General features: G+C 43.0%; 1 protein-coding gene across 1 annotated transcript; it reads right to left on the bottom strand.

The window, feature by feature from the left end:
- Window positions 1-2,832: 2,832 nt before the first annotated feature.
- Window positions 2,833-12,011, bottom strand: LOC148894852 (gap junction alpha-8 protein-like). Its single transcript, XM_089002015.1, has 2 exons — window positions 11,924-12,011; window positions 2,833-5,120 (listed from the first exon to the last, which is right to left on the bottom strand). Exons 1-2 carry the CDS (start codon window positions 11,972-11,974, stop codon window positions 3,864-3,866), a joined length of 1,308 nt encoding a protein of 435 aa, XP_088858141.1. The 5' UTR covers window positions 11,975-12,011; the 3' UTR covers window positions 2,833-3,863.
- Window positions 12,012-13,143: the final 1,132 nt, after the last annotated feature.

Raw genomic sequence — 13,143 nt, 5'->3', positions numbered from 1 at the left:
GTCCCTTAATTAAAATACATTCAGTGAGAAACATGAATGTTTTCATATCCTCATCCCAAACTAATTTATCGTACACAAAAACCTCACCACGATGTGGCATCTGGTCAGTGATGCCATTTCAAGGCATTTATTTTCAAGGCATCGAATGCAATTTCAAGGCATTTATGTTTTATTCTGACGTCACTGGAAAAAATATGGTGCTCGCGTTCATATACACGTTCACATATCCTGTATTTGATAAACAAGACATAATGGAAGTTATTGTAACATCTTATTTTTTTGTTTTTGGATCATAAACAAAAAAAAGTGAACGTTTCCACTTTTTTGAGACTCCTGGGGTCACTCTTAACTTATTCACTACCAGACGTGCAAAATGTGTCCTCTCCAGTGCCAGGGTTTTTGTCGTTGTCACTCAAATTCCAGAACTCACAGAATATTGCGTTTTAGGACTACATAAACATTCAATGCACCGTAAGAAACCCTAGTCTCTCTTTTTTTCATCAGAAAAAAACAGTTAATTCCTAAATTATAAGGGTCTGGTGTTATATGAGCTTGAAATGAGGGCAGCAGTCCAAAATACAATGCAATACATATACTGTGGACAGATAGACAGATAGGCAGATAGATAGATAGATAGATAGATAGATAGATAGATAGATAGATAGATAGATAGATAGATAGATAGATAGATAGATAGATAGATAGATAGATAGATAGATAGATAGATAGATAGATAGATAGAGATCGATAGATCGATAGATAGATAGATAGATAGATAGATAGATAGATAGATAGATAGATAGATAGATAGAGATCGATAGATCGATAGATCGATAGATAGATAGATAGATAGATAGATAGATAGATAGATAGATAGATAGATAGATAGATAGATAGATAGATAGATAGATAGATAGATAGATAGATAGATAGATAGAAATTTCTCGAGTGGGTGAAGCAAAACTCAATTTTCAATGATAATAAAAATTCAGGCAAGCAAACAAACGTGTCGTAATCCACTGTTGTGAGCAGAAACTAGAAAATGTGATCACAGGGACCTCTGCTGGTCCTTGCATCACTTTACAGGTGCGTATGTGAGTGTATGTATGTGTGTGTGTGAGTGTGTGTGTGAGTGTGTGTGAGAGAGAGATAAATGGCAACAAAGCTCGACCACGTGACTTTTTTATTAATGTATTTAAAAAGAAGATACAGCTTTACTACACAACTATCATCAGAGAAGACTACAAGTTAGTAAAAATTATATATATATATATATATATATATATATATATATATTCTTACTAACATTTCAAGCAATGCACAGGTCTAAATAAAAATACACAGTCGTACAAGAGCAGTTATAGCACATTATTGGTGTAAACAGGGACATTTAAAAAAAATACATGTTTACGATTTAAACAGCTTACACAAGGATCAAAGCTGCCTACTGAAATAAGAGTGTGTGTACGACACTGAAAGGTGTGTGTGTGTGTGTGTGTGTGTGTGTGTGTTTGTGTAGCACCAATCGTTTTGATTCACAATTTAGTCAATGCAAAAAATGCCAAGATTTTTAGGGTTCCATCATGTTACTCTATGAAGAAAAATAAATAATAGTTCACGTTTCCAGAAAATACACAAGAAAAAAAAAGATTGCTTGATGATGATGATGCTTCATTTATGAAAATACTTGCTGGTGAATGACCTATTTTAGCTTTGGAAATAGAATCCGTGCCAGAGTATTGCTATTTTCTGACAGCGTTAAATTAAATGTATACAATCTGTCGAGATAGTGAAGTACCTAAAACAGCACAGTATGTACAATATAAGACATGACATTGGCGCTACATTTTCTACACTTTTCTCCCAGTCTTTTGGCAAAAGTATCTTTTACTCTTTTCTCCTCTGATCAAACTATATCAAGTATTTTTCTTGCCCCCACAAACAAGGTTAAGAATACTTGTTTTCATTGATGGCACCCGTTTTTATTGTCCCGCCTTCCAACAATACTTTGTGCTGATGGGGCAAGATCTTTATCACCCGCACGCCTGTTTGTACAACGCAAAAAGAGAGAGGATTTGGCCTGAGGTGATTCTATAGTTAGCTTTCTAATAGGGCAAAATAAGCCCCACTCTTTTTTCAAAATCGCATCACAATCTATGAGAAAAAGATCACACAAACCTATAGCAAATATGAACAGAACCACATTGAAAAAGACATTCAGGCAAGTGGTCTTTTTTTCTCCCCATCATTAATTGAGATGCTTGCACTTGAAAGGATGACTGTGGAACGAGATGCATCGTCGAGGTATTAAAAAGAAAAAAGTTTGGCACAGCGGGTGAACCTCTGCATGTGCAAAAAAAAAAAGGTGCTCTCCCTCGACCCCGAAAATGTAACTTTTGCCGGTGACAAAGAGCTGCACACGTTGTATAAAAGTGTAAAAGTAGGCACTTGTCTGTGTGGTATGCACCTGCATTATGGCACTGGTTGAATTGGAAATGAACTACAGTAAAAGTTACTGACCGACAGACACACAAATAAACAAAAACTCTCTCCAGTTTGTAAAAATGTCTACTGTTGATTAAAACCTTTGATAAAAAAAGATGTTACCTAAAGGACAACCGACACCATTTTTTTTGTTTCCTAACTGACATCAGAAAAACGTTTTATAGCATCTAAAATACCCAAAACGCAGGCTGATATTTTTAGTCAAATGCAAAAGACCAATAAAAATGACGTAAAGTGTGCTAAATTAGCAAATAAATGAGCTGCGAATTGGGCATTTTCAGAAAGTCCCGCCCCCAGTTGGTGACGTCACGCCAAAACGTCTATCAAAAGGTTGTCTCGGTGCAACACACAACGATTCACCATCGCGTTATTTATGTGTTTTCCTTCTAATTTCGCCATCAACACGGATCAACGCAAAGTTTTCAGACCAAACAAAGTACCGCAAAATGCATTGTGTGTCCTTTCTCGGTCAGGGGCGTTCCTTCCGTGACGTGACGTCAGGACTCGTCACCAACTCGAAAACAAGACTTCCTGAATATTCAGCGCGAGTCTTAAAATGTAAAATAAAGCTATATGTGGTGGAATCTTTGTAAAATATGCTCATTTGAAGCACTTTTACAAATTATGGACACAACTTGTCCGGAGGCGTCGGTTGTCCTTTAAAAATGGAAAATGTTTTTTTTTTGTAAATTAAATCATGTCCCCTCCTGCTGGTTTTGAACACTAGGAGCACACTTTTTGTTTCATATTTGACACATACACTTGCCATTATTGTCTTGACTTGTATTTTTAAAATGCTGTTCAATTTACTTGCGCCAATGTACGAGTAGCCAATGAATGGCTACTCGTATTTTATGGAGGATTAGAAGGCTGGGGCATTCACTAATTAATTTGGGTTCTCTTCCATTATTATGTCATCATCCATCCATTTTCCAGACCGCTGTAACCTCCTTAGGTTTGGATTGGATTGGATATGCCTTTCCAATCCAATCCAAACCTAAGGAGGGGGGTTGCTGGAGCCTATCCCAGCCGTCTTTGGGCACTAGGCGGGGGACACCCTGAATTGGTGTCCAGCCAATTGCAGGGTACACAGAGACAAACAACCATCCGCGCTCACACTCACACCAAGGGACAATTTGGAATGTTCAATCAGCCTGCCATACAATAAGACCATTTCCAATAATTTCCCAGTGAAAAATCTTAATGGCAAAAATTCAGGTTGGCAATGCTAAAATGAATGTCTGTTGTTTGATTTATTGACTTTGAGTTACCCCTTCGGAAGTGTGTCTGAGTGCGTGTGATCTCCCAGGCATGGTTATGAAGCGCAGTGGTACATGCGCGCGCTCGCCGTAGCGTGTTCATACGGTGAGGTCATCTGACCTGGCCTTACTGCTGGCTTGGCTTAGTCGGCTCAGAGGTCTGCTGTCCTCTATCGTATCCGACGCTTTATTCCCTGACTGGACCAGCGCGCCGCCTCCCTCCTGGGAGGCCGCCTCCTCCGATTCTGCGTCGGTACCCCGCCATTCTCCACCTTCTACTATGACCGGTGGCGCCTCCTTGGTTGCATCCGCCCGTTGCAATGTCCCCTCTCCGGTTTCAGTGGTCTGGGCATAGGAGGGAAGAGTCTCGTCGTACGCTTTGGGTATGTCCCCCATGGGCAGTTCCTCCTCAGCCTTCTCTTCCAGCCCATGGAAGGGTGGGGACCCACCGCCTGCCTCCATGTCCACTTCCGCCAGTGGGTAGAGGTGGGTTATAGGGGGGGCTTTCTCCTCGTCCAACCGCCTGTAACCTTTGGCCTTCTGCAATGAGGACACTGCCAAAGGGGCCAGGGGTTTGCCTTCGCCCTGTCCCGGTGCAGGCGCCGGTTTGCGAAAAACAAAACGGATCTTCTTGAGGCCCAGGTGGCTGATCTCGACAAAGTTGAGGAAGAGTGAGACGCAGGCCACAGCCAACATGAAAATGATGAAGACCGTTTTCTCTGTGGGGCGAGACACAAAGCAGTCTACCGTGTTAGGGCAAGGCCAACGGCTGCATTTGTACAGCGGCAGGATATGGAAGCCGTACAGAAAGTACTGGCCCACCACAAAGCCCACCTCAAAGAGTGTCTTAAAAATGATATGACAGATGTAGGTCCTTAGCAAAGTGCCCTCCAGTCTGAACTTTTTGCTTCCTTTTGTGCTGGTCTCCTTCGTGGTGCGGACACTCCCCTGGTCAGGTGCCAGCGGGAGTCGCTCCTCGCTCAGCTCCTGTTGCCGACTAAGTTCCGCCTCCTCGCGCTCCTTGCGCTTCTCCTCCATGTGCACGTGGTGCACGGCGTGGCCCACGTAGACCAGGGACGGCGTGGACACAAAGATGATCTGCAGAACCCACAGACGGATGTGAGAAATGGGGAAGGCCTCGTCGTAGCACACGTTCTCGCAGCCGGGCTGCTGCGTATTGCACACGTAGTCGGACTGCTCGTCGCCCCACACGAATTCCGCTGCCGTGCCCAAGATGAGGATGCGGAAGATGAAGAGAACCGTGAGCCACACCCTGCCAATCACCGTCGAGTGCTCATTGACTTCCTCTAAAATATTTCCCAGAAAGCTCCAGTCACCCATGATCGGTCCGTAGCACTGCAGAATGAAGGGTGGGGTAGGGAGAGACACGGAGGGTGCGGACAGGGCAGGGAGGGATGGTTTAGGCAGGCCGGACAAGTGGGGTGGGGGGAGGGTTTGGGGTGCACAAAGGAGTGTCATGTGTAAGAAAATGATCGACAGATAAACATTGAAATTCCAAAAATATCCTGCCATCCAATGGTATCCTCCGATGACTTTGTGAACTAAACTTTTGCGCATTGCGAATAGAAATCTTAGCTTGCGAGGTTGAGTTTCACATTCTTTGAAAACAAAAAAAAAAGTGAGTCAATTCAACCATAGAATCGCCAACGTGGTTTGTTACGTCGTTGTGAAACCCTTCACAGTTCAAACTTTGATGAAGACGGGCAACATGTTGCTTCTTATTGCGTCAGCGGTCAAACAACTCCAAACCACAATAACCTGATGAAAAGTTAACACCGTACCCGAAAAAAATGTCTGGGCACGTAAACTGATCTCGCATACGCTCAGATAGACGTTAAATCGAAATGAAATGGGCCACTTGCCACAGCTGCGGCTCCCTCGAAGTTGAGTCCTGTCCCGTTCTCTTGGCACCCGGCGGGGAAAAGTGAACTTTTTTCAGCCCTCTTTCCCACCTAAAGCCCTGTCCTTGTCGCCCCACTGAGCAGATGTGAATGAATCGGCTCTGATGGTTGGTTTTGAGTTTGCTGCGATGTTTAAGCTTGGAGCCAGACGGCCTTTATTTGCCGGGGCGACGTGTGGTGACGCAGAGAGACAATAGGATCAACAGAGCCCAAGCGGGGATGTATGGGGTGCAGGCCTCAGGCTGCCGTGGCAAGCATGGATGCTGGACCACTGGCCCACCGGGACCACCGCATCACAGGGGTCCGGAACAATTTCCCAAAACATTCTGTGTGGTACTCCTGAACCCGTTGCTGCCAAATGTTAGCGAAGTCACGCACGGATGACACACGGTATGTGTCCTTGGGCACTAACAAAAGGAGCGTTGGGGATTTCTGCGATGAATATGAGTGGAACTCGAAAGCAAACAGGCTTACGACAAAGTGCACATTGGGTAACACAGGGCATGTTTTAACACTTGATAATTGGTCCGCAGTCAAACTCTGTTTGAGAGGTTTTCGGATATGAAGGAGAGTTTCTAAAACGTTTTCTGGTAAAGACAAACAACTCTAAGAAGAATCAGAATCAGAAAGCCTTTAATAGTCCCCCAATGGGGAAATTTGCAAGAGGGAAGGTCGACACAAGTAGATTGCACATGTCCATACCAAGACGTCGGTGCCTCAACTGGGATTACCACCTTATCATGCTGAGGCACTTTGCGCGTCTCCATGCTCCAGAGAGCTATGTCGGCCAGAGTCTGGTACTTCTGGCAGGGTCACCCAAGCCGAACAGGTCGAAGGGTAGAAGCCAAGCAAAGAGTGATCTCAACCCCGCACCTGTGGGTAGGCATAGGCGGAGTCCAACAGACCGGACTACCGGCAGCCCCCTGCAACTCCTGACAGAAAAAAGGTGGTCATAGGTGTTCTCATGCCACTTGAAGCTCACCTAGTAGGAGTGAAGATGGTGGGAGTGAGGACTGTGCACCCACACCCTCACCTTTGCGCAAGTTTAATACCCCAATCCTACTCCCCCCAAAACCTCCCTCCCTTGGAGCAAGCGTCGTCATCATCATGATGGACAGCTACCGAGCTACCAAGACGTTGATAATACAAAGACAAAAACCAAGACCAAGACAAGATCTAGACTGAGTACTTCACAGACCAGGATCGAGGTACTTGGCAGACCAGATTGTATGGAGAGGAAAAGATATCAAGACCAGGACCAAGGCAATACAAGACCAAACCTTTTGGCCATTTCAGTTCTTATCAGAATCAGAATCAGAATCATCTTTATTGCCAAGTATGTAGAACACACAAGGAATTTGTTTCCGGTAGAACACGCTGCACTAGTATCGTCGTAAAAAAAAAAAACTGCTAAGTGGCACTATACAGTTCCATTTTGGCTACTGTTGAAAGAGTTCAAAGAGTTAATGGCTTGGGGGAAGAAGCTCTTTAAATGTCTGCTGGATTTGGTGCGCATGGATCGGTAGCGCCTGCCTAAGGGGAGTAGCTGGAAAAGGTGGTGGGCAGGGTGCGGAGGGTCCAGTAGGATTTTCCGCGCCCTAGTTTGGATTCTTGCAGTGTGCAAGTCCTCGAGAGTGGGTAGGGCGGTGCCAATGATTTTTTCCGCCGTCCTAACTGTCCGTTGAAGTCGGATGTTGTCCATTTTTGTGGCGGCCCCGAACCAAACGGTGATGGAAGAACACAGGATGGATTCGATGACATGAGGGTCATACCAAATACAAAAGAAATGCAAGAAGCAACAAACAAAATATATGTTAAGATCTTTATAACAGTTCCTTCAAGAGTTTTATTTTTACCTACACTTGTACAACAGGCAGGAATAAATCGCATCTCGTCCATGCCCCGCAGGGTTTCCACAATTGCTTCACTTGAAGGTTCAAGAACATCATTGAAAAAATGAATGAATGTGTCCTCAAAAATGGTTAGGGGACTGGAACATTAGGTGTCGTGGAAGATCACTGTGACCCAATGAAACAGACAAATGAGCATCAGGCAGAAACACATCCAGCAGAGTTTCACAAGAGAAAAACAACAGCATTGAGATATTTATATGCAACATTGTGTGAGTATTTACACTCTGGGGTCTGCTAGACCTCCTGTGCATGTTTGTGTGTGTGTGTGTGTGTGTGTGTGTGTGTGTGTGTGTGTGTGTGTGTGTGTGTGTGTGTGTGTGTGTGTGTGTGTGTGTGTATGTGTGTGTGAATTCATATTAGTTGGAATGTAAGGAATGTCCACCATTGCTGTAACGTTCCAGTTTGGCCGCTTGGTCAGGTGGTTGGTTTGTTTATAACGCCTGAATGCTCGTGCACATCATTAGTTGTAACCACTGACACGTTTGTTTCAATTTGCTGCTAAAATTCATTGGTGTCGGTGAATATACACCAAGAAGAGTTCTGGACCCATTGAACCTTGTGAAGGGACTATTCAGGGGGATCACAGAGAATAGGTAAAGTTCTGGATTAGACTTTTGACTTGAGGGGAAGGGAAAACTAAGCGACAATATTATGAGATGGATGATGGGTTTGACTTCATAAAGTTTGAGATGAACCAGAGGTTCATTTCTAATCAGCACGAGGTGAGAGAGCAGGGTGTGAATGAGATGTTGGGTTTCCAAGAAATATAGACTATGGTCCTATAGCCAGAAGACACGAAAGAGATTAGATTTACAAAGATTAGAATGCTTAAACGAGACTACATTTTCATAAAATGAGTCTGATGAGGAGGAGGTAAATAAGGAAGACCAATGGCCCCAGGATGATGCCCTGAAGCATACCCGAAGTGACTGGGGAAGGGTCGTTGAAGACATCCACTGGATGAACTAAATAAGATATAAATGGAAGTTACAGAAAGGGATGTGAGTGATACCAAAGGGGATGAGCGAATTGAGGAGGACGCGATGTAAGATCTGATGTGCACAAGAGAAATGAGGACAAAAATCTAACCGACACCAGCTGTGATAAGTAGGCCATTCATGATTTTCGTTTGAGAAAGTTGCAGGACGGTTCTGTGGATGAAAACCAGACCAGAAAGACCCATTAAGGCTGTTCAAGCTGCTCAAGTGTTGCAAGATCACGTGGCCCTTGAGACATTTCGAAATGAATTATTTTGATGCCATTGAAGAGAACAATAGTTGATATCAGAGGAAACAAATATGGGAGGCTGGACTTGACCAAGTTTAGTGGGAGGCGGGTGAGGGGAAAGCTAGCGGTTGAGGGCTTGGATTAATTGGATGACAGAAGAGAAGATTTGGCGGGTAATTACTATTTTTAAATAAACTACTTTTCAATCCGCATCTCGTTTAGAAAGTAGAAAATTATGTTTTATGGGGACCTGGGATTGGATTCTCATTTCAATGGTTTCCTATGGGAAATTAATTTTTGGGATATTCACACTTTTTTTATGCTTTCCTCTTCAGAACTATTTGAATCATATTCATAACTGGATGACTAACAAGAAAGCATCTTCTCCGAATCTGAAGCCATTGTTTTGATTCCAGAACAAGGCAAGACGTCCTGGTGTGACGTCACGAACGAGGGGGCGGGACCTTCAGAAACTCGCCATTTCCGATGTCATTTTGAAGTAGTTTTGGGACCCTTTAACGCATTTTTATTGGTGTTTTGCATTTGACAAAAAATATCAGCCTGCGTGTTTTGGGTATTTAAATGCTATAAAAACGTTTTTCTGATGTCAGTTAGGAAACAAAAAAATGGTGTCAGTTGTCCTTTAAGGCTGTGATTATTAAAAGGAAACAAATCACTACAATTGAATAGATGTTTCTTGCGAATAACAGTCAATATCTAAAAAGCTCACAACCTCACTCTCTTCCGGCCTACGGGCAGGCTTGTTTCGTGTCGGAGGACGGCGGCCATGTTTGAACCTCTGGTTTATCCACTGGGTTTCCCTTTAAAGGGCCGCGTGTTGGTATAGAGGACGTTTGGATGCTAAGCCCTACAGTGGGCCCGTGAATGGAAGTAGGATTTTACACAAAGACATGATGTCATGATGGAGGGCGCGGACGCTATTGAGCGCATGCAGTGAGGCGTGAGGCTAGATTAGACCTCCGAGGCAGGGCACTTACTGGCCGCTGACCAGAATGCTAACACGCTAACAAACATATCGTGAGGCGATCTGCCGCTTCCTGTTAACAGTGGCCTTTGTAGGACAGGAAGTGACGAACTCGTGCGATGACCTTATTAGGTCATAAGGCATATCGTAGCTTTGATTGGTTGCAGCTAGGGTTATTTTGACATAAAAAATAAATAAAGCTACTCTCTTTTAAGGTGTGGTGGGACTTTTTTTGTTCCAACACAGATACCACACTATATTTTGAAGAAGAGAATTTATCAGATTCTTTAACTTGCTCATATTTTGTGGGTACTTGTTGCTCAGCATGAATCATTGGGCTCAATCAGAACACAACTTATCCCGACAGTAATGGTGGTTTGCTCGTAATGTATTTGAAGAATGACTGAAATTAATTTACCTATTACAGTCTTGTTTTTTTGACTATGTCAAGATATGCATCGCCTGCTAATAAACGGGGAAAAAAATAAAATATGTGTGATCAAAATCAGCATTATTGTCAAATATGCTAATACGCATGACGTACAGCACAGATGAAATTAATGTCCTCTCGGACCTAGCGTGCAAGGCACTTAAAACGTGGCTAAAAAAGACATACAATTGACAACAGACAATACATGTAATTTCTGAATGTAAAGTGAGATAGTTTCTTATGTAAAGTGAGGTAGTGACGTATGTAAAGTGAGGTAGTGTCTTATGTAAAGTGACGTAGTGTAGTAATGCCCAAAAAAAAGGTTGAAGTGAGGTCTTGCAGAACCCCCCCCCCCAAAAAATACAGTTGAGGATGATAGTACAGCATGTAGCGTGTACTCAGAGTTCGGTGAGTGTGGCAGTGGGAAGGGTCAGGGGGGCAGGGCTGGGAGGGAGTTGAGTCTCCAGACTGCATGGTAGCAGAAACTGTCGTTGAGCCTGCTGGTCTTGGCTCGGAGACTCCGCAGTCTCCTACCCGATGGCAGCAGGCCATCCCTTCACCGTCTTCTGTTTTGAGGTTTTCATTCTTGCCATCTTCCTGTTGCAGCCATTATTGTTCTGAGAAGTCCTTTAAATTTCCCCTTTAACTCATTCACTGCCATTCCCAAATTTATTCGGGAATTGAAAATATGACGTAGAGCGCCATTACCGAATTTGTTCGGGGTTTGTTTTTTTTTTTTTTTTTGTTTACGTTCCCATAAAACACTGGCCGTGGCCTCTGGCAATGTTTTTTCTCCCTTCTACGACGAGTCAGGATTTTCCTTTTTTTCCATGTTAGCTTTAGCTGTTGTTAAAATGCTATGAAAACCAATATGTATGTATTGCATTGTATTTTGGACAGCCATCCTCATTTCAAGCTCATATAACTCCAGAATTAACTCATATAACTCCAGGAATTAACTTTTTTTTCTGATGACCGTCTCAGGTTTCTAACGCTGTATTGAATGTTTATGTTGTCCTAAAACTCAATATTCTGTAGGTTCTGTAATTTGAGTGACAATGACAAAAACCCTGGCACTAGAGTGGATACATTTTTGCACATTGTCCGGCAGTGAATAAGTTCACAAGAATTCATGGACAAAATATAATTCACATTAATCTATGATTCAGATATTTTTAGGCCACCATTGCAAATGACAATGCCAATTTGGCTTTTTCATTAGATCTCGTGCCCCCCCCCCCCCAAAAAAAAAATAGAGCTCAAAAAAGGTTTGAAAAGATCATCAATTTTGGCATCCATTTAACCCACTCGGCGACGTGACCTCGCCACACACAGAAATGAGGCATTCAAAGTGAGATTTAGCAGATGCTATCAGCTGTGACCTCAGGGCAGCGCTGAGCCCCCCGTGACACGGCGCGACATTGAGACCTCAGAGCGCAGGTTTGTGCTTCAAGACAAACAAATACCAGTTTGTTTGTATAGCTTGAAAAGTGAATTGTGAGCGTGTGTGTGTCTTTGTGTCCGCCGTGCACAAAAACCCCCCTCTGGCTCTTCTCTTTGTGCCGTTTTGGCTTTCTTTTTTTACACCGCTCATCTGTTTGGAGCCACTTGTTTTTGTATTTTGGGCCAGTGACGGACGCAATGAGATGGCCATGTGATCGCCGTAACACGGACTTTCTCACCTGCCTCGCCAGTCCCCACATTCCTCTGTGCTGACCCCTCACTTCCTGCATATCGTGGCTTGTTCTTTCCTGTCATAGTGGGCAACCCTGAGGGAAAGAGAATAATTTTTATTATTGCTGAGTAAATAATTACAACCATATTGACATAAGTGACGTATCCCAAAAATAATGGAAGCATGTACAATCGTAACTGAGAAAAGTGAGAGGAAGGAGCTATTTGCTTCTGCTTCCTAGAGTAATCCTTTAAGGACAACGGACACCATTTTTTTTTGTTTCCTAACTGACATCAGAAAAACGTTTTATAGCATCTAAAACACCCAAAACACGCAGGCTGATATTTTTAGTCAAATGCAAAACACCAATAAAAATGACTTAAAGTTTCCCAAAACTACATCAAAATGACCTCAGAAAGTTTCAGTTTCAGAAAGTCCCGCCTCCTTGTTCGTGACGTCACGCCAGGACGTCTTGCCTTGCTATAGAATCAAAACAATGGCTTCAGATTAGGAGAAGATGCTTTCTTGTTACTCATCCAGTTATGAATATGATTGAAATAGTTCTGAAGAGGAAAGCATACATGTTTGCAAATAAATGAATAATTTATTCTGGTCGTTTTGATGCAGCTGGAGAGAAATGTAGTGACAAACTCTTTAGTACTCACAGTACCCAAAAAAAGGCAGAAGAGGGCGACAAATCTCTATGTAAATTGTCTCCTGGGATGTTTTGTAAGCGAACATCAAATACACTGTAGAAGTCTTGGCGCAACACACAACGATTGACCATCGCGTTATTTATGTGTTTTCATTCTAATTTCGGCATCAACACGGATCAACACAAAGTTTTCAGACCAAACAAAGTACGGTAAAATGCATTGATGTGATGCAAGGTATGTCCTTTCTCGGTGAGGGGCGTTCCTTCAGTGACGTAGGGTGAGGACTCATCACCAACTCAAAAACAAGACTTCCGAAATATTCAGCGTGAGTCTTAAAACATAAAATATAACGATATGCGGTGAAATCTTTGTAAAATACACTCAGTAGAAGTCATTTGAAGCGATTTTACAAATTATGGACACAACTTGTCCGGAGATGTCGGTTGTCCGTTAAAGGACAACCAACACAATTTTTTTGTTTCCTAACTGACATCAGAAAAACGTTTTATAGCATCTAAAATCCCCAAAACACGCAGGCTGATATTTTTAGTCAAATACAAAACACCAATAA

The sequence above is a fragment of the Hippocampus bargibanti genome, linkage group LG08 (assembly GCF_051943395.1).
Source record: "Hippocampus bargibanti isolate YZ-2025 linkage group LG08, ASM5194339v1, whole genome shotgun sequence".
Lineage (NCBI taxonomy): Eukaryota > Metazoa > Chordata > Actinopteri > Syngnathiformes > Syngnathidae > Hippocampus > Hippocampus bargibanti.
This window is presented reverse-complemented; position numbering and strand designations above follow the sequence as displayed.